Source organism: Aphis gossypii, chromosome 2 (genome assembly GCF_020184175.1).
Source record: "Aphis gossypii isolate Hap1 chromosome 2, ASM2018417v2, whole genome shotgun sequence".
NCBI classification, from domain to species: Eukaryota; Metazoa; Arthropoda; class Insecta; order Hemiptera; family Aphididae; genus Aphis; species Aphis gossypii.
Genome location: NC_065531.1, coordinates 70,017,837 through 70,041,565, shown reverse-complemented (window position 1 = coordinate 70,041,565; position 23,729 = coordinate 70,017,837). Strand labels below are relative to the sequence as shown.

Below are 23,729 nucleotides of genomic sequence, written 5' to 3'. Positions count from 1 at the left end.
CCACCGAGGCAACTAAATGTGTACTTTTTCTCGATTTATAGACGCGCGTGCAACGTTTATACAGGCACACAGCGTATAATAGCTGGTGTATGATAATAAATTATACACGATTTAAATGTAAGAGAAAAAAATAAACATTTTCAAACTTTTAGTATACGCACCTACAATAAACCCAGTAGTTATACTACAACGTATATCACGGACAGTTTTTAATCTAATAATTGTTTTAGTTATATTACATGCGTGTATACTGTAAATATTATGAGTTGCTATGACTAATAATGAATATTTATACAATATACATAATGGATTGTCGCATAACATATACAATTATTATATATTAATATAATATATGAATAGTGAATACTGTATAAGTACGTAAAACAATATATTATAAAGTAATCGATAATTATAACTGCAATATAATAATGTGATTCGTGAGAATAAGATACTTTACACAGATTAATTATACTAAAACATTTCAATTATTATTTCTAATTAAAATATTAAATTACACAGTCAAAAGATAGGAACTACGTTCAAGTCAACAAACTTTTATCATAATTAGTTAACTACTGCAGAGTTAATATGTTATGTTCTTTGTATTTTTTATTTATGCGTTTATTATTTTAAATCTATTGTTTTTTTTTAGTTTATAGAATTTAACTCTATTTAGCTCTCTAAGACAATTTCACTTGACTAATTTGTCATAGTTTTACTATCGTATTTAACTAGGTATATATTAATCAGTTAATGCACAATAACTACAATTTCTTGTATTGATTAAAATGCGTAATTATTGCAAAATGTATACATAGGTTCAACGTAGAGAATAATTATAATTATTATCGTAAGTAGTACCTACAATATTATAGCACATATGATGAGCTATGAATTACAGTTTAGTGTATACAACAATTTAAAAATGTATAGTGAAATAAATTTGCCTTTCCTATTATAACACAAGTCTATAAAATATTCAGCTTTAATAGTTTGAATCAAAATCTGTTATTTGTGTATGAGTTTTTTAAATTATAATTGTAAATATAACTATAAGATATATGTTGTAAAAGTTCAAAATATTAAATCATTGCAGATCATTTTAAAATACCTATATAAATAATAATACGGCTTATACGTGTATGTATAATGTATATACTCGTACATCAGCTTATATAAAATGTATTTGATTAAACTGTTGTTGATAATTTTTAAAATACAATTTTTATATCCACTATTCAACTAGTACTAAACATTTATTTCACCTATCTTATCAACATTTTTTGACAAAACTATACAGTCCCCCTTATCCCCTACATTAAAAATAATTTAACATAATACGATAACAATATATAGTTATAAAGAGTTTCACATATGAATGAGTATTTTAATGTTTGATAAACGAAATCTCTGGTCACTGGATCATTCCTCAATTGAACATTTAATCAGCCAATGATTTCGATTAACAAATGCCCGCATATGTTATACATAAATAAATAAGGACATGCCTAAATTGATGTAATCATTATTGACGCTTCCTAATAATTTTAAATCACGTATTTTAATCAATGTTAACTCGATATAATAAGTACATTATATTTATGATCTATTTTTAAATTGAAAATCTAAAAAATACTTAGTATAATATCACAATCATAAGTCATGACATTATAAGTTATTGTACCTTCATTATAATACATAAATATCAAAATGTAAAACTTTATTATAATCTATAGATACATCGTTTGTATATATAAATTAAAAATAAATATGTAGTAAATGTGTATTGTAATAACCTATGAAGACACAAAATATGCAAGTTTAACTTATGAAAAATAAGAATGACGTGACTATGTCAAAAAAAAAATTGGAAAAATTATCATTTTATTATCGATCAAAAATCACTAGGTATTATTCTATTTTAACTAAATATGGTATACGACTACACTATTATAAGCACAAAAAGATTAAAAATATGTATATTTATATTTATGTTTATGAAACATCGCCATTATAAGTTTTAAGTTTACTCTTATTATAATTTATTTAGAAGACGTTGCACATAAAATCACAATTTAGTAGATTTATTCTTTAACTAAGCCGTGGCATTATGATATACTTGTATTTAAAGCTATACATTTAATTTAAATTTTGAGTACTTGTATTTTTACATGAAATATAATATTATAAGACATAAGAACATGTTTTTCCCATATTTATTTAATTATTTATTTTAATATTAGGTTTTTTTTTTTTTACTCTTTAATGAGTCTATAATAAATAAACTTGAGTAAAGAACATATTATAATAAAACTTCACAGTTGAAAATAATATTTCGCGTTTATGTCTCAAATCTGAATAGGTATATAAGTTAAACAAAATTTTTCCTCGTCATAGACAAACATAATTCATATGTATTAAAATAATGTATTAAATTATTAACATGCTCGTATAACTCATTCAAAACTCAAAATCTAATTTTTTCTTTATTATTATTTATTAAATTCACGAACAAAAAATATCTAAGTACCTACCTATATACTTTGTAATACGAACAGCGTGTACATAGTTGGTATAATAGTATATAATACCAGAATATAGGTATATATATATAGGTATATAGGAATATAGTACCTTCCTTTTTTTTGTTTCCAAATTATCGTGCAAGCACAAATGTACAATACTTGTTTAGTATTAATTTCGTAGTCCAATCGTGGATAGATCCTGTATATAATAGGACGGCATAATATAAAATATAAATAATATAATATATATGCGTGAGCGTAAAAACTATATTATATTGAAATTTATATACCTATATAATATATATATATATATAACATAGTTATAGAGGCTCGTTTTTGTTGTGGTATTTTTTTCAATTAAAACTCGATTGACACGCTCGACGGGGTGTACTATAGTACCACTGCATTATATTCACTACAAAAGTATAAAGACTGAACAAATTCAATATATTGTGTAGAACAAGAGCAAATTATACGAGTATTTTATAATAAATAATATGATATATGATGATAAACCACAGAACGATACATTATTATATATATAGAAAAAATAAGGCATAGACTATTGTTATTAAAAAACATATAATACAACCTATATTCATTGTTGTTTTACATTTTTAGAAATTCATACACGAATAAAAATACAGTGTTGAATTTAACTCAAAATCTAGTTAAAAAAGATCACGTATAGGAATAAATGTTTATAATCATTGATCAATGATAACGTAAACTATAGATACATAGTTATATGAGGACATCTGGACATGCGTGTTATTATTGTCTGTCTTACAAACGTACTCGCAGTGGTATATATTTTAAGTCAGGGCTTCCCCCCTCACATTACATCAAAGTTGAAGGTCTCAGTATTTTTTTATAATGCCATTAAAATAAAACAAATGAAAACTAAGAAGTTATTATTTATAATCAAATAATATGTTTATGGTTTATAAGAATATTAAATAATTATCATTGTGGTTTAAATTTTTTTCATTAGCTTATACAGCATCATCATATCACTATTTAATAATTAATTTCTTTGTTTAAGCAGACCACCCCTAACGCCTCCGAGTTTTATGCTATACGCGCCACTGAACATATACCCAAAAATTTAGCGAATTTATGTTCAGCAAAACACGACTTTTTAAAATTTTTAATTTATAAGTTCGTTGTATATATAAGTAGATGAAATATTACAATTTAAAACTGTTTATAACTCACTTAAAAATTAAAATATCTTAAAAAATGAACGTTAAAATACAGATAATGTTCTTATTTTTAAGTTTTATAACACATCAGTTAAAAAAAATTAATGTTAACAACAAAAAATTAATTTTGTTAAGCACAAATTTACTATAGCTAGGTTTTGTACAATAAACGCAACAAAAAACACAGCCCTAACAGAGGTTGAAAAGAAACAAGCGTTCAAAGAACGTTCTATTTCGTATTAAAGACTTTTGACTTCAAAATAAAAATATTATCGTTTACAACAAAACACAAAATAAACTAAAAAGTAGAAAATTTAAAATATCTTTATAGCACCACGAAAACCGAAAATATTTTGAAAATGATGTCGTCTCTATAAAAAGTTATAAAAAATATTTACCTAATAAAAAGTCTATGGTTATTTTTGAATTAACTATACTATAAATACAAAAAGAATTGTTTGTCAACAACTAGGTATTTTATCCCCTTTTTTTTATCAATTTTCTAGCAAAAATCACCCTCAAATTTTAGATTATAAATCATTTTTACTGTCACAAGAAAAAAAGAAATCACTCATCATTACAATAAAACCTACATATAGGTTTGTCGATCCGCAACGTGTTAATAATAAAATATTATATTAGTACAGACATTGAGAGTTGAGACAATTGAAATAATTAAGTGTTACAATAGTTATATGAAGAAATAAAATATTCATGTAGACGTGAGACCATAAATGCGTGACTTAAGTGCCAATATATTCAAATATATACTCGTATACATATTAATCATATTATATAATTATTATACTGAATATGCCAATACCTAGTATACTTACATAGGTATAATATTATTATATATCATAATTTACTAACTTATATTGTGCATAATACACTAATACGTAACTACCTACTTGTATACTCAAGACAATTAATACTATAAGTAGAAATAATATTATGTTTTAATTAACTAATTGATAAATAATATTAATTGTTTTTCTATTTATACAAGCATATATTTTTATTCATCAATTCCTGTATCGTGTAATTAGTTTTATTGATATGAATGTATGATACATAATATTAATAGTTTAAACATGTATCAACATTTTTAATTTAAATATCTACAACATATTATACTAGCTCCTTATATTCTCTAGGATTTCGACCCTAATAGTGTAATGATGTAAATTTATAAACACAAACATGAAACAAGTTTTCCAATGGAGGTTATATAGCGACGTATTGAATAATCACCGTGATGAGTCGATCAAAAGAATCGCAACAGTTAGGTATGTTATTACTGCAGTTACAGCATCCGTGCATGTATTGAAATATTAATCATAGAGTATAAAATAGGACCTTTAAAATGTGTGTGATAGAGAATTATTAAGGGATTAGGGAATCCCACATTATAGAGAATTAGTTGTATAATTACTACAATTTAGACATTCTAGAAAATACTAACGGTAAAAATTATAGTTATGTCGACAAATAAAAAGAGTCAGTACTTAGCAAACTATACCAAAGTAATTGTATTATGTTACTTTCACTACAGATGATATTATATGGAAACGTAATTTGCACAAAATTTAAGAATACCAATTATTACGTATAAGTTTAAACTTGGTTATTCGCAATAGTGAAACAAGTTAATTATTTCTTGTGTAAACAAGCGTCAGCGTGAACTTGGCAAGAACGCACCGTGTTCAAATATAAATTCGTATGAGTATAAACAAGTTCCAATATTTCCGATTCCAAAGATAACAATTAATTATTTAAAAAAAACGTAGCAGCCAGCAGGTACGTAATACGTATAGGTACCTATCCAAAATGCAGAAGTCTCCAATACTAGGTAACTTATTTGTTACTTTGATATACAGTATAGACTATATAGACGATATAGTTTCAATAGTTTGATACGATATTAGTAGCACAGTTTAATAAAAAATATATTATACAATTAACTAAGAACTATTTCTCAAGACTTAATAAAACTATTTATAGTTAATTAGGGCTAGGGACTTCATGATCTATAAAAGTATAAAACCTTAAAATATGTATACATGCATTTATATACCCTTAAAAATCATCATATTATATGTTTTAAAAATATTTTATTTTTCATTAAAAAACCAAAAACTAAAAATTAATTAATTATTAAATAAAGACATTTTTATTGAAATTTCACAAAAATACTGAACCAGTCTAGAATATTATTTTACTATATTAACGTAAGTTGTAAAACGAAAACGATACAAACAGTCCGAACAGACGATTGACAATCAACTGACCATATTATTATTCTGCATATTCCTTAAACCGACCAATTTTATGTTTTTCGCATAACACACCAATATCGGGAAAACACACGGTAGATAAGATTAGGTATAATTTCTATTTAATCATTTTAAACTATTTTTTCCGATTTCTAGAAAATTAAATATAATAAAATAATATAAATAAAATATTATTCTCTATTTCATTCATTGTTTTATGTATATATTTTTTTAAATAAAATGTATGAAATGTATTGTTACTTATAGCGAATTTCAATGAAGACCTTGCGATCGTTACTAATTGACTGTTAAATGTTGACTTGGAAAAAATTTCAAAATTTTAATTACTTGTACAGTTATTGGAATGGACATGTACGTCTTAAACTACAAATATAACAAAATTTGCAGTTATTCGGGAAAAAAAAGTTGAATGTGCAAAATATATAAAATAAAAGTTTTTTTTTTTAAACTCCTAATACTATGAAACAGATTTCTATATAACTAAACTATGTTTTGGATTTTGGAGTATTATTGAAAAACATGCTAGCTCCTATAAGTCGCTAGTCCTAGAAACTAGATTCATTACTAAAACATTGTGTCGCATTGATTTTAATTTTAGTACAAATTTTGCCATGAACAATTTAGGTACCTATACTAGCAGATAGCCGGAACAGTTTTACATTTCTGATGCTCGTAGTTATGTATCATAATATTCATAACGACCTCTTTGTCAGTTGTCTTTAATAATTCAAATATAATAAGTCAATAATATACTACGATAAAACACGTTCCTCATGTTAAATGTAACCTGCAATTTCATTATATTTTTTTCCATATAATTCACTGTCGTCACGGATATCAGAATTCAAAGCCTCTTGTTGAAATTGAAATCTGAAACAAGTGCGATCAGGTACTGGTGCGAAACGGATTCTCAATACATAGGCCATTGCCATGCATTCTTTCTGTTACACGTGACTGCATTGAAAATAGCATTATTGTAGGTATATGATATAAATTAACATAATATATTTCATCGATTAAATCTGTAGTAGGTACGATTTTTTTATTTTTGTTCAAAAAAATAATACGTAATTATGAAGTAATTTTCGAAATATAAAACTGAAAAATTTGAATAGGTATTATCTAAAACAGAAAGTTGGATGTAGTTGAGTAGGTATAGAGTTTATAGAGTTATTTATAAAAAACATACTATTTGCACAAATTGAACAAATTTTTTAAGGATTATAATATTAATAAATAAACTTGAAATATAGTCAGAGAGAGCACTCACGCCAATCACCCGACCTCTTTAACCACAGTTATTATCCCTCTTAAAGGTACAAATTATTATTTACATCATTTTATTGAATAACTATTTTATATCTATATAAGGAAAATACATAATTGGTAAATACATTTGTGTCCAAATATTATCTTTTTATTTCAGCTCATTTTCTTCGGAAAACACTATAATTCTTATGATCCGTATTAATATCACCAATTAAAAATAATGTATTACAAAGGCCAAATTTAAAATAATTGTTTATTTTATTGAAGTCAATTTCAAAATTGTAGAAAAGATGATATTTACTTGATTAAGATTTGATTTAGAGACTTAGCAGTTAGCAAAAAGTATAGTGGATCAAGTCCTCCCTCAAGCACTTTTTTGAGTCAATGTTAACGTAACTACGTGTTTTTTCATGAAATCTAATAATTGAAACTTTTGTCCTTTAAAGAAAATATTTTACCAAGAAATTTAAGACGATTAGGATTTAAGTAAATGAAAAATATATAAATAAATTCCAATCATATAGGTATTTATAATTTATATTATATTAATTATTGTTATAATATCTAATTAATTATTGTCGGACAGTACGTGGTATATATTCTGACTTCTTATGTTCCTTATTAACTCAATTTATGGAAAATTTATGTACAGGGAATTATAAATATAAATAGAGCCTTGCAAAAACGCGATGGATCAAACATAATAAAAGATAAATAATATCATCATGGATCGAGGTTTGAAATATTTTTCTTTTATAGTTTATTTAATAGTTGGTAATTACATAGTATTTAACTTTTATTACTTAAATTATACAAACGTTTAATTTTAAGTGCCTTCACTGTATCGTCCATTCAATACGTTAGTAAAAAAATATCTGTACTATAACAGTATAACATATTAATCATGTTACCTAAAAATTGAGTATATTATATTACTATAACTTACTACATGACGTATTATTAACCACGGTGGACTAAGAAGAACTTTTAAATGGCACCGAAATTGAATCCTATGTTTTAATGTTTAGTACTCCTACACGGTTAGGTATAAGTATAATGTATACCTACTATATACCAATGACCTAAAATCTTTTTAATGTGTAGAATTCAAATTGCATGTTTTCTTTGGAAAATTAAATAATAATAATAAACAATTAATTCACATTTTATTTTTCCTTACAAAATATGAATGTTTATTTGGAGGACCGTTGTATTTTTATTTGACCCAAGTTAATTTTAAAAAAAAATTAAAGCGATACAACGTGCTTAGTTTAAAAAGTGATAATTACTACAACAATTACCGATCTATTAATATTATTTTAGATTAATATTCATTATTAGGTATAGTAATATTATTTTTAGATTTCGATCGAAGTGTTGAATGTATTATTGATCTTATAATGATATGATATTATAATGAAGTTTTTTCCTGTCCGCTGTTATTATCAGATAATCTCTGAAGTTACAGTCAAATTGAAGCATTTGTACTCGTAGCTTCGTCAACGATGATTTATGATAAGCCACGTTAAGCCCTATATAGTGCTGAAAACGTCAGCTAGTGAAACTTTTCAGCCACTTCCCCCCTCTCCAAAGCTAATAGTGCGTCTTTTCCGCCGCCGCCCCCCGTAACTCAGGATTAACCAGCGTTTCCCAACCTAATCTAAGGATTCGTACAAGTCAAACAGTTCTTTGTCACAGCGACCGGCAAGAAAGTATATTACCAGATCTCGATAGCAACGGAGATTCTAAAGTCCGTTGTCCTTAAGTACCTGGTAAAAAAAAAACTCAAAGAACGGAAATCGGCGTTGATGTAATCGTATTGTTGAAAATACTGTTAGGCATACAGAATGTATGTAATCGTTATTCAAAATATTAAATAATTATATCTATTAATAATTAATAAAACTCAACATACAAACTAATCAATGTACCGTAAAAAATATGACTTAAGTAGGTAGTAATATCATGGAATATTGACTATATAAACCGCGCGCGACGCGCGTCTCCATCTCTCCTCTCAAAATCGATTTTCGTAAATAGTTATAGGCGCAATGATGATACAATGGTATATCACCGTCATCACCGAGTTCAAATTTATTTCACGATTTTGTTTTTTATTTTACCGCGCGTTATTGCCCACGTCAATACGACTGTCGACTTTGAACAAAGTTAGATGTTGGCATAATATCATATGTTCAAAAAAAAAACCATATTTCCAACACGAATCAATCATATACAAAATATAGGTATACCTACGTAAGAGTGATTATTCAAAAACGGCTATTATTTCATTTATTATTATTATTATTCGATTGTAACTCGCAAGTATTATGATATAGGTATATATAGGAAAACAATATAATATTCACATTTGTCGCGTATTAATATGTTTGACAGATCGTGGCTTACAAATTACAGATAGGTACGCGCGTCGCATAATTTATAAACTGCAGCAGTTAGGTATCCGATGTCGCAATGTTTTTTTTTTTTTTCTGTCAACGTTATTAAAATATTATTATTACTATCGAGTTTACGACACCGTATAATGTATACGCGTAACACGCATTATACTACGTGTATAATATTATTATATGGTTAAACGCCAGCGATTATATTGTTTTACAGTGGCATATTATAATAGTCGTCCTGTCGGCCGATGAATTGCAGAGTTTTCATTGGGGAAACAGACGTAAAACTCTCGATAATCGCGTTACGTTTTTAACACGGACGGACAATTATTATTATTATAATCATTGTTGTACGTCTACAGAGAATCCGGGTCACATACAAATACGACCAAATTATACGATATACACATGATGATGATGATGATGGTAATTATCAATTAGGCGCGTAATAATAATACATCAATAGGTATATACTATCGTCGCGTATTATTATTATGATGTGTACGCTGCTGGCAGACACAAAAAGCGACATCGGTAATTCACCTCATTTACTATGCACGTGTAATTATTTAACATATTGTTATAGAACTAATATTTTCCAAACTATATAATGTATGGACATTATTTTGTCGCTTTACAAGGTTATTTACTAGACAGTCGACCGCGCACACACATACCTACCTAAGCGCGTGGACAATATTATTATAATTAAAGCGGGTACCTATATATAGGTAGTACGCGATAATATTCGGTTACCATAAAAAGTTCATTTATTAGACACACACACACAAACTGCAAAGTATATAAACACTCGGGCAAAACAAGAATTATGGATATTCATCAAAAGTATAATGCGGTTTAAGGCCGACTCAAATGTTTTTGAGGACTTCATAATATTATACATAACAAACATTTTAATTTTAAATTTTTTTTAGTGTTGCAAAAAACAAGATGCAAAGTAGTAAATTGTACTGAGTAAAGTATTTCGACAATTATTAATTATGACCGCATAGTAATGTTACTCTGAACAGAATGACTATATACAACGAAACATGTTTGTTCAACACTGCCCACTAATAAGAAAGTTAAAAATTAGTAATTACCTGCAATGATATTTCGCTTGATCATACTCCGTCCCATGTAGTTCTTTAATCTCTTCGGCCGTCATTTGAATCCAGTATTATGACGTAAATCGTGATACCCATTACACTGTAAACGGTTGATTTATGTCGTTTTTAGATAACATAATAATATACGAGTCACGTCATAAAATCTATCATTGTACAATAGTATATTTTATTCGACTACGATTAGTAATTTGTTCTAAAAATACATCGATGGTGATGTCATAACGTTTTAATTATAAAATAATATAATCCACTTCACAATCGATTCTATAGAATTAAAGGAAGTTATATAACTTCAACAAAACCTTATAATAATTTATGATAATAATATTAGTCAAAACTCAAAATGTTACTCTAATATTGATTTTAGACATCACTGTTATCTGATGACACATGCAGGTGGTAACCTAACGAACTTTTTAAAGCAGGAGTGCCAAATTTAGCTTGTTGTGCAAATTTTAACGATTTGCTAAAATATTTTTATTTCGTTTTTCAGTTTTGCATTTAATATGAAAACAAATAACGATAACAATTTTTATTGTTTCTAAATAACAAAATCACCAATAGTGAAATTTTGAAGTGTAGAAATCTCTTCCAGACATAATATTTGATACTTCGAAAAAGATTACTTATATCTATACCAAATATACTCAACATTAAACGTACAGTTAACCGAAAAAGATTTGCTTCCTGTGTAGCTATATATTGTGTATTATGTAAAAGCCAAAAAATCTTGAAATTTTCAATAATGAAGGCAAAGAAAAACATGAATACTTATTAAAAAACAACAAACATAATAATTATTAGTTTATGTTTTTATTATTTGGAATATGCACTAAAATTAGTGCGATTGCTTAAATGGAGTCGACTTTAATTTTAGCCAATTAAATAATTTTATGATAATATAATATTATATACTATACTTCTATGAATAATACTTTACACTTGTATTCACAATTCATTTAGTAAGATTAAATTTTTTGGTGATATATCTACATTAGTAATTCAAAATTGAAATTGAACTGTAGAAATCCTAACTTCATGCATCATGTTATGTCATTAGTCCTATAAATCCAGTTCATTTAAATATTATGCATACATAGACACATAGGTAGATATAAAATTTACATCTAAACACCATTGATTTAAACTGAAAAAAATACTTGAATCAATATTAATTAAAGAATATAAGAATAATTTGCGATACCCATTAATTTTTCTCCAAATAACGATGCTTCGGAGAGAAACCTATTAAAACATGGGTATACCACTCCCTCTCTTCGTTGCCACGACAACATTCTATCAATCTGTGATTGTGACAAATCCAATAAATACTCTTTTTGACTCATACCTTACCAATTCATTACATTAGTGTCTAATTAATACTATTTCGGCTTCATATAATATTCAATATATATTAGATACTTATATCTTCTTCAGATCCTTTATTGGTGGGATATCTAATCAATCACTCATTTCTTTCAGAATAATTATAAGAATTTACTATTTAGTATTATATACAAATACGTAATAAAATTTAAAGGTTTAAAACATATAAATGGTTGTGAATATTTTATTAAGACGTGTTAAAACAAGTAAAATAACCATGTGACATCCAAGTGACATGTGAATTTATTCTATTTTACTATTTTCTATTTTCTGTACAGAACTCTACAGGAAAAATCAGTCTAGTAATATTATTCTTTGAATAATTTAGAATCTAAACCAATAACATTTATTTACTCTGAAGAATATACAGTCAAACTCAATCAATATTAAATATTTAATACTAATACACCAATAGGTACTATAGAATTTATTTAAAATACTACCATAATTTAATTTTCTATTGGATTTTTTTTTTTTTTTTTTTTGTCAACTGGAAATCGTCGGTTTTACATGTATCATAGTAATTTATAAATATATACACTTAAGTATACAGGTTAACAATAATGTACCTAACTTACACGGTAGTAATAATAATCTTAGACATATTTTGGAACTTTCAATAATATAAATCACTCTCATGTCAGTCGTGGCATGAAGGAACTTAGATTCTACCGAAGTTTTAAAATGTATAACTTATTAATGGTTAACTATTTCAAGAGCTATGCCCTATCTATTGTCTTCTCGTATATATGGACAGAATCTTATTTCCAGTTCAATGTTACATATAACTAATAGCTGTGAAGCATATCACTCCAAATTTAATTCAAATCAATCCCAATATTTTTCAATCTATTGAAGTCCTAAAGAATTTGCAATATGATTAATTTTTAGAAGTATATACCTACTAGAACATTATCAAAGATGACACGAGTAAAGCATTTTATAAATACACAACTACAATTTATGTTAATTTACATTTGTTTTTTTAAACATCTCGTGCTACAGTAATCCAAAAAAAATCTACCGGACACAACTCATAACCCATAGGCATACCTTGGAAAAAGCTAGAGACTCAATAAAAAACTCATAATATATAATTTATAATAATTATACTTTTGAGTATTACACCAATTAAAAAATTATAATTTATATATATTTTTCAAATTATAATAATTTATAATAGATATATTTATAGTTATTTCAAGCAATATAATACAATACAGTCAAAGTACTTTATACCACCGACAACATATTGTTTCAAGTATTTCTCAGTAGACTCTCGTATCGTAAGTATGATTTAGTATTCATATGTTCATATTTTAATTGAATATTCCTATATCATACTTATTCATAATTTTATGATTCATCTTGATGTGAATACTGAATCATACTTACGATACGAGAGTCTACTGAGAAATACTTGAAACAAGTAGAGTACCCTAAGATGTGTACCTATATAAACGTAAAATATGCAGATCGGAAGTTATTCTACTACTATTGTGCATATGAGTACACAGTAATAAAACAAATTGTGTATTTGACTTTTTTAATAATAAAACTAAAATTACAATACAGCAACAATGGCTAGGGTATTTATGCTATTGTCTGTGATATTCATCAGTGTTTACGTGACAGAACAAGCATACTTTTTGGAAGAAGATTACATTAACAAAATCAATGAGCAAGCAACCACATGGAAAGTAAGTCTTAGATTATTTTTGAATTTTTTTTATGTTGCAAAGAGTTATGCAAATCTAATAATTTAATAAAGTTCAAAATTAAAAACTCTCTGTAATATTGTTTATAATAAATTATGAAAAATAGCAAAAATTTAAATAACAAGTATGTTCTTTGTATGCATAAAAATTGAAATTGGAATGAAATAACTTACAGTAATAAAATAGATATTAATTACGTATTTGTGACAATAAAAATCTTCATTCGCGTGAACTTATATTATTATGAATTTAGTATACGCAATGACTTTTTAAATTTATTTTAACACAATACCTATCTAAAATATTATAATCTATTTTTACTGTTTTTCGATACTTACAGAATAATATTAATAGATTTTAAATTATATAGGTTGATGAAATATAGTATGGATAGTTAAAGGTATTACTATAATTATAAATTATTACTAAAAAAGCTCACATAATATAATAAGTGTAATACTTTCGAAACAAATTGTATCAATATACTGGCTGTATTAATAAAAGTGAAAAAAAATGATATAAGAAGGTTATCTACTTGCCCACTATTTAATTGTCGCTCATACTCATCGAAACATTTAACAACCCAGGCAGGCGCCAACTTCGACCCAAAAATGGCTGAAGAACATTTCGTAAAACTTTTGGGATCCAAAGGAGTGCAAATTCCAAACGAAGTAAATCAGAAAATGTACAAGACCGAAGATGAGTCTTACGACAACTTATTCGGCAGAATTCCAAAGCATTTTGACGCTAGGAAAAAATGGAGACGTTGCAGCACGATCGGAAAAGTTCGTGACCAAGGAAATTGTGGATCCTGTTGGGTAAAATATCAATTGATCTGCATGTGTCAAAATTTGAACATAAATTTTAAATTGTTTATTTTACTAGGCATTGGCTACGAGCTCTGCTTTCGCCGATCGTTTGTGTGTAGCTACAAACGGAGATTTCAATCAATTGTTATCCGCCGAAGAACTCACTTTCTGCTGTCATACATGTGGTTTCGGATGTCACGGTGGTTATCCAATAAGAGCCTGGAAACGTTTTAAGAATCACGGTCTAGTAACCGGAGGAGATTACAAATCCGGAGAGGTAAGCCACTTGTTCGAAGATGATTATTATTAGTATAAATATTTAGTTTAATCGTTCGTTTGTTCGTAATTTGTAGGGTTGTGAACCATACAGAGTGCCACCTTGCCCTTATGACGAACAAGGAAATAATACATGCGCGGGTAAACCAATGGAAAAGAATCACAGATGCACAAGAACATGTTACGGAGATCAAGAGCTCGATTTCGACGAAGATCACAGATACAGTATGATTCGTTTTTGCAATTGATTAAATGTAGTTAAATTTTATTGATTTATTAACAATGTTTATAGCACGTGACTACTACTATCTGACTTACGGCAGCATCCAAAAAGACGTTATGACTTACGGACCAATTGAAGCATCGTTTGATGTGTACAGCGATTTTCCCAGCTACAAGTCAGGTAAAACATATAAATCAATATCCATATAATTATATACTAAATTTCGCTTATAAATTGTCTTTCATACATTCTATATGGTTTATAGGTATTTACGAGAGAACCGAAAATGCCACATATTTAGGAGGACACGCTGTGAAGTTAATCGGTTGGGGTGAACAATACGGAATTCCATATTGGTTGATGGTCAACTCATGGAACGAAGATTGGGGTGACAACGGTTTATTCAAAATTCGACGAGGTACAAACGAATGCGGAGTCGATAATTCTACAACTGCTGGTGTACCAGTTACCTACTAACAAATTTTGGTATTTGTCTAAGAATAACAGTGTAATTTTTTTTGTGTTTGAATAAAATTAAGTTTCTTCCTTAACGATTTGTTCGTATTGATTTCTCAACGGTTATAAAATTTTACAACGTAGAGTTAGTTTTACAATATTTATTTATACACCTAGGTCCTTTGAATCTTTGTAATTTTATTCCCTCACTACTTGTTTCAGTTCTACCTAAATACTATTAAAAATTAAAATACTTTTATTTAATTTTCCTAGTAAGAGTATACGGTTATGCAAATATTTTGCTCAATGTTTTTCGAGAACTGCGTATTATTGGACATTATACTGATGTATACGATTATAGTGTTTGTATCTCAAAATATCTAAATAATAGATTTTATTTATAATCTAAGTTATAACGACGCAATGCTTAGTCTTTTTTATTAATATGATGAATAAAATTACGAGTATGAATCAACTTACTGCAAATCTGCATTTGTTATATGACATGACGAATAAGTTCTACTATAATAGGTATACTAATTTATTTATTTATTAACTGTATGAGCTAAACTCACGAATATTGGAGTACAATTGAAGTTACAAATAAAACTAAGGTAGCTGCAATTGAATAGATGTAACCGGAGGAAATTACAAATCTGAAGAGGTAAACATTTTTTCGGAGATGAGTATAAATATAAATATTTAGCTTAACTATTAGCATATCGTTTTTAGGGTTGTGAACCTTACAGAGTGTCACCTTGTCCTTATGACGAACAAGGAAACAATACATGCAAGGGAAAACCAACTGAAAAAAATCACAGATGCACGAGAATGTGTTACGGAGATCAAGATCTCGATTTTGACCAAGATCACAGATACAGTATGATTTATTTTTACGATTTATCAAAGGTGGACTAAGTAATGAAAATAAGAATATCGTGTAATGTTAAGTGAATATTAATTCATTGTGTTAGTAGTTAATAATTCACAAATAATAAATTTAACACTCCAAATTTAATTTTAATATGGAAAAATATACTAAATTTTTTCAATTTAAAAAAGTTATTCTTCTTTTTCAATAAACTAGTACGTTGTTCGCATAAATAATGATTATGTTCTTTCTAATTTCTATGCCAACATAATAAATTAATAAATTAGAACTCTTGTAATATTATATTTTGTGTAAAAATATAAAAAATTTTAAAGATTAAAACATAATTTAAAATAAATATTATATTTTCAAATACTTATATAGATAAATATAATATTCAACATTTTAGTAATATATTATTTTGCTATTTGTTCACAGTTTAGGTACAGCGTTATTTCTGAGTTTTTTTTTAGGCAATTTTGCTAATTAATATATTGTTAATTAATAATTATCGTGTTTTAACTTCTGGGATGAATTAATTGTAGGAAATAAATTTGAATGTTTAATTAATATTTATAGTTTAAGAGTAAATTAGAAAAAAAATCGACTATGAATAATTTATGAAAAATACTGCAGGTAAACTATTTTTATAATATTCAATTACTCATTAAGCTCATACACATCATATCATTTATACATACTATCTACATTACTATTTACTACATAGGTAATATATTACTATATTATATAATATACATAGATTTTAATAAACTATTGATATTGATTAAATTATACACGTTGACGATGTCGTATTAAGTATTTAAAGAAAAATTATAATATAAGCGATGAAACAATTTTTTAATTAACATTTTAATAATTGCATATTATTGTAAAATGTATTTTACTTTAAATAAATGCAACTATATATAATATTTTAAGTATCAGTGTGAATAATCTGTCGTCGTATACCTATATATGAAATACATTTTGCTAAAATATACGAACGATAAGCTGCAGTCACTTTTCAGCTGTAAAATTTCAAACGATAATGATGTTAATGATATAAAAAAAACATCGTTGTATCTATCCGCGTTTTGTATAAAATATTATTATGTTTATACGGTATAATTAATTTTACCCGCAGCAATTTCGAAGGCCTATAGAATAAACACCTTCACCGACCGTAGTTCCCCCCCCCTATCCCCATCCGCCTATTGTTTTAAAAAAAAAAGACGTAGTCTTTCTTCTCACAGACATCGCGAGAAAAAAAACTAAATAAAACTAAAGGAACGAAAAAAAAAGCATAATAATAATATTATAATATAATGTGATAAAAACGCAAAACGGAAAAGGCGGACGGGCGCATATTATTTCTCCCCCCTCTCACTCGCACCCCCTCCGACCGTTACTATAAAACCTCGTCGCGTATATATTATATACGACGCTCTCGCTGCGGATGACGACCGCCGCACGGCCCGTTCATTATCTTCAATTTTCCCATTCTCCCCTTTTTACTCGAGAGGCGCACTAACGACGTTATACACCGCGCTCGGCGTGACCGCACGACGCCGACGAGCACGCACCGCGCGACGAGCACTAAAATCAATTACTCGCCGTCCCTTCGTGCTCGCGAAACCCTCTGTATGCTCGTCGCCGCAGTCCTACGCGGACGTATATATGTATATATCGCGTCCTTCGCATTTCCGGTGAACGGCAGCAGCGGCAATAACACACTATCGCCCCTGAGAGTCATCCGACCTTATCAGAGCACCGCACTGCACACACAATATTAATATAATATAATATACGTACAGATAATAACAGTTCCGTAGTCAATATTTTCACTGCATATTATGTATAATATCTTTCCTATAAACACGCGCATGTAATAATATTTTGTAATGTTATATTATTATACTCCGTTTTCGTACATAACGAATTAGCTGAGTACCTACATAAAACGATTTCTCGTGTACAATAAAATAATAGGTGTATAGATTTCTGCCGTCAAAAGGATGAGCGTATTTTATATTATAATATATAATATTATTCCCTCGAAACGATCGTAAAGCGTTTTTCGACATAAAACAAACCGAATCGCTTAAAAAACAAAACCATTCCGCGAATAATCGTCTTCCTGTACATACAGCAGTATATATAACGGTTCTGCAGTACGTCGACGATATAGTGTGTGCCGGTCGTAAAGCTTATTTTACATATATTATTTTATTGCTATTCGCGTTTTCCGATTACAATATGTATATAGGTATACTGCAAACGCTGTACACGCATTATATTATATATATACAGACATTCCGAAAGCGCAATATATTTTTATCGATTTGGAACGCGAGCGACCAATTGATTTTGTTTATACGTGCAGTTGTGCGTATCTATACATATATACGCATACCCCAGCCCGGGGACTTTATTCATTCCGGCCGTGTACCGCGGCGTATATATTATATATATATATACGTACACAATGAAGACGAAGACGAGACTGCAGAAGAGGGGAAAAGCAATTTCTTCGCTCCTATAAAAACGCTTTCTCCGGCATTATTCGGATAGAGGGACGCACCCTCCGTAGTGTTACCACACGATCCTTTTACCGTGAATATACTCGTTGATGGGCACGGGGACGGTATGTATATATATATATATATATATATAATGGAGGGAATACATGATTGCGTTCTTCGCGTGTAGCCGCGGGTGCGTGCGACAGAATCTTTTTGAAAATATCGAAAGGGCCCTGCACATATAGGGTAGGGTTGCTGGTGCAGAAGACACCCTTATATGTATACAAGTATATATACACACGCGTTAGTGTGTGAGTGTGTGTATATAGTACGATTTGGTCGACAAAGGGAGATTTTAGTCGTATGCGTATATACATATATTTGCGCAATAATAATATTCTATACTATATGCGTTTAAGCAGAATTGTACACATTTGCATTTCTCTCCCCATCTGCAGCAGTGTTCAGGCGAATACCTCCTTTGTCGGACTTACGTCACAAATATAAAAGCAGTAAACGGCTTTGGCGTACCTATACATGCTTGCAGTGATGTGTATATATGGTGAAATATAAAAACTGAATAAGTAGGTATACTAAACAAAAAAATACAAAAAGTGTAATACTTCTATGCGCTTAGAATATATATTGTGTACATTTAAATACATTAATATATTGCTATGAATATTGCAGAGTACGTGTATGTATAGGTACTTACTATATACATAATATATAGTGTACTCAACTTCTGAACTAGAATACATTATTTATTAATCCTGTAAGGCCAAAATTAAATCATGTTTTATTAGTCTGCATATTTATCTATAACTGTATAAAGTTGGATTAAAATTTGGAGTTTGATTATTGGATTTAGTGTATATATTTTCACAGCCAATACCACCCGTTCACATATTTTTAATATAAAAGTACATTCAAAAGATAATATTATATACCTAAAACATGACTGCAAAATATAAAATGTAGTCATCACCATCAATATAACGTATAATACATTAATTTGGATCAAATTATAAGTAGGTAAATAACATTTATGTTTGTTTAACTACGTGTTGTTATTTATAACTTATTACTTTTTAAAGTTTAAAATTTCACAAGATTATGCAAATGCAGGTAAATATAAGCTTTTACAAGCATAATATATTGCATATATAGGTATATTGCTAATGTAAGCAATGAATTCTTTAAAGTATATAAATATTTTTCTATAATTATAGATAAATGTATATAAGTATTATACAAACTCTATGTATATATTAAATAAGTAAACTTTCGTTTAGTAGGTAATAGGTATATACTATTTTTGTAAAATAGCACATATAATTTTTGAAATAAAATACCTAGCTACTTATAATACTTAGCTTACTCACCTTTTTTTTATACTTATAGATTAATGACGAAACTTAAGCTTTTCCATCAAATTTATTTTATTGATAAATTAAATATTGTTGAAAGTGTGGCGCAAATTAAATATTCCATTTCATTTTCTGTCGTGGCGCAAAATACCAAAATTAATTTGTATATATGACCCAAAATACATGTTATATTTTTATATTTTGACACAAATTAGGTTTATACGTATTTAAATATACCTAATGTACCCTAACCTATTCGTGGCACAAATCACAAGTAATAAAATTGGCACAAAATACCATCTCCCTTATTTTTATGTCTATAAAAATAAAACTTTATCAATAATTAATGTAATTATTTTCTAATTTATTTCTCGTGTTTATTATTCAAAATTCTTAACCAGCTATATTCAATTATATAGCAATAGAAATATTTAATTTTTTTTTTTTGATAAAAGATGATGAATGCTTCAGTGCTTGGACACAATACAAGTACCTATACCTATTAACTATTAGTTTTTATAATTATTATTTATACGTACTATAGTATAGACAATATATAGTAATAGTAGTAATTAGAAGAAGAATACAGAATTTAAAAACTTAATATTTCTGCGTAACTGCATACCTAGTATATACAAACTTTAAATAATTCATATTATACTCGTGTAGAGCTTCTTCAAAGTCAATTCAGTTTAATGTATTTGAATTTATTCGTACATATTTTAATTAACCAACATATTGAATTACTATAATATATGCCAAAGAATGGCAAATATACGTATATATATATATCTAGTATTATGTAAATTATTATCTTAATTGCCTTCTTATCCATATAGGTATATAAACGTAAAACTACTATATAGATATACTACCATAGTATTAAAATAAAAACAAGTTTAAAATAGTTAAATTAACATTATTTTTCTATGATTTATATATAATGTAATTGAAAATATTTAATACTCATATGTTTTTATGTATACGCATGAAAAAAGTTCATTATAGATGAGTGATGATATAAAGAATATCTAATTATGATTATACCTAAATCCTATAACTAACTAATTATATTAAATATACAAGTAAAATAGTGTCTATAGTAGGTAGGTATAGTAAAATATTGTAGACAAATTTAAAAATATATAATATATTCAATAAAATGAAGTGACGAATATTATCGATACACGATTTACCACTCAACTATTTTGTAACTATTTATTAATTTATATTATATCATAATATAGATATAATGTGATATATTATTATGAATATTATTAAATTATCACAAATTATTCGTTCATAGATAAATAAATATTAATATTGAACTTATAACTCAATTATTATTTACTGTCTATTATGATTTCCTTTCTTTTAAAAACAAATTTTAATAACATAATACTATTATAAGGTATTATTAAGACATAACAATAACATCATTTATTATAATAAACATAGACAAGCAATAAAAAATACAATTTATAACTGCTAAATAAACAAGATTATAATATGTTTTGTTGTCTAATAATATTCCTCCTATCGTTTTGATTTGATTACTATTTCTATGCTCAATACTTCTATATAAAACGTATAATAACATAACTATAAACGCGCGTTTCCAAACTACATATTATTTATACTATATTATAGCTACTAAAGCTAGATAAATAAATATGTCATTATTATATAAAGACAATAGTGCATGTGTGTAGTATATAACTATTTAGATTAAATAATGGATATTATTAAATGGTCGGTTATGGGTTATTATAACTTACGAATTTATGATAAATAATGAAAATGTAAATTAATATAGGCATCGAATTGTAATAAAAACATATTCATCATCAAACGTAATAATGTTTGCTATGGATTACCTTATTATTGCCTAAAATGTATATATTATTCAACAGTATATCTAATATCTATATTATTACCTTTTATTCACATATAATTTAAATTCTACGCAAAGCGATGACACTTTTATAATAGAAAAATACTTAAATTTTTAACTTTGAGCGAGGTTTATGACGTTTATGCGGTAGCATTTGGATTTAGTTTATTTTATACTTTAAGGGTACGGGGAGGAGTCAAAAGTTTAAAAAAAGGAAAGTATAAGTATAACTGCTATACCTACAGTTTAGTAGCTAGGAATTAAGTGTACATTTTATTAAGTATATTATGCACTGTAATTAATAGATATGTAAAATTTGAATTCAATATTTCAATGATAAGCCATTGTGCATATTTTATACATGTACCTATATATGTAACCAAAGTTACCAAATACATATTTTAATAAAAACATTAAAATCTTAAACAAATCTCGTATCTAATTTTTTTAATTTTTCTCTATTATTTCAAAAAGGACTGAAAAATGTCAATTTTGCAGACAAAACTACCTAATTTTCTATAATAAACTTCCATCAAAGTTGATTATTAGAGTATTTCTTCTACCGTAGAAAAAGTGTCTTTATAGAAATAAAAATACACATCATTGAAAAATTAATACATTCATAAGGTACTGACTACTGTACAGGATTTAAAATTCTCATTGATATTCTTTTTAAAATAATAATAAATAAAAAGTAAATAAAAAATATACAAATATTTGGTAAAATTATTGAAATAATTGTGCGCTTACCTTATTCATTAATAAAAAGCTAGACCAACTTTGATCAAAATCTTTTTTATATGGTTATCGTTCATCATTGCAGCTTATATTTAATTGAATTCGAATTCAACATATCCCGAATACATACTCCAACCTCCTTTACAATAAAGGTACACTCGACATCTATAAACTGTATATAAAATATATATCATGTAAAGCAGTTACCTATTTATCAGCTTTTTTTTAATTTAACCATAATGCAAATAATTATTTACTTCAAAATAGCTGTTTGAAGCTGTTTAATTATAAAGGAAATAGATATGATAATTACTAAACTAAAAATTTTTGAAAAGTCCAGTATATGGTGAAATTTAAGTAGATGTATAGATTTTCATGTTTGTATTGCTTACAGGTAGGTATTAGGTTTGATATATAATTATGAAGTTTATGGCGTAAAAATTCAGTGTATGTATAAAACATGATAATACACATAACAATTAACATTACACATATTATCGTAATTGTTTACCTATATATCTATATTTTTTAGTGTGCAAAATACATATTTTGACTCCAAATCATCCTAATAATGTATAATACATTTTAAATGGATTTAATCTACCTAAGTAATTTAATTTAACAGGTTAATT

The 23,729-nt window shown here is 27.1% G+C and overlaps 1 protein-coding gene across 1 annotated transcript; it reads left to right on the top strand.

Moving 5' to 3' along the window:
* Positions 1-13,700: 13,700 nt before the first annotated feature.
* On the top strand, positions 13,701-15,797 carry LOC126550501 (cathepsin B-like). The gene is made up of 6 exons (XM_050202265.1): positions 13,701-13,920; positions 14,526-14,756; positions 14,824-15,024; positions 15,101-15,248; positions 15,316-15,426; positions 15,512-15,797. Exons 1-6 carry the CDS (start codon positions 13,801-13,803, stop codon positions 15,721-15,723), a joined length of 1,023 nt encoding a protein of 340 aa, XP_050058222.1. The 5' UTR covers positions 13,701-13,800; the 3' UTR covers positions 15,724-15,797.
* The last annotated feature ends 7,932 nt before the right edge of the window (positions 15,798-23,729 follow it).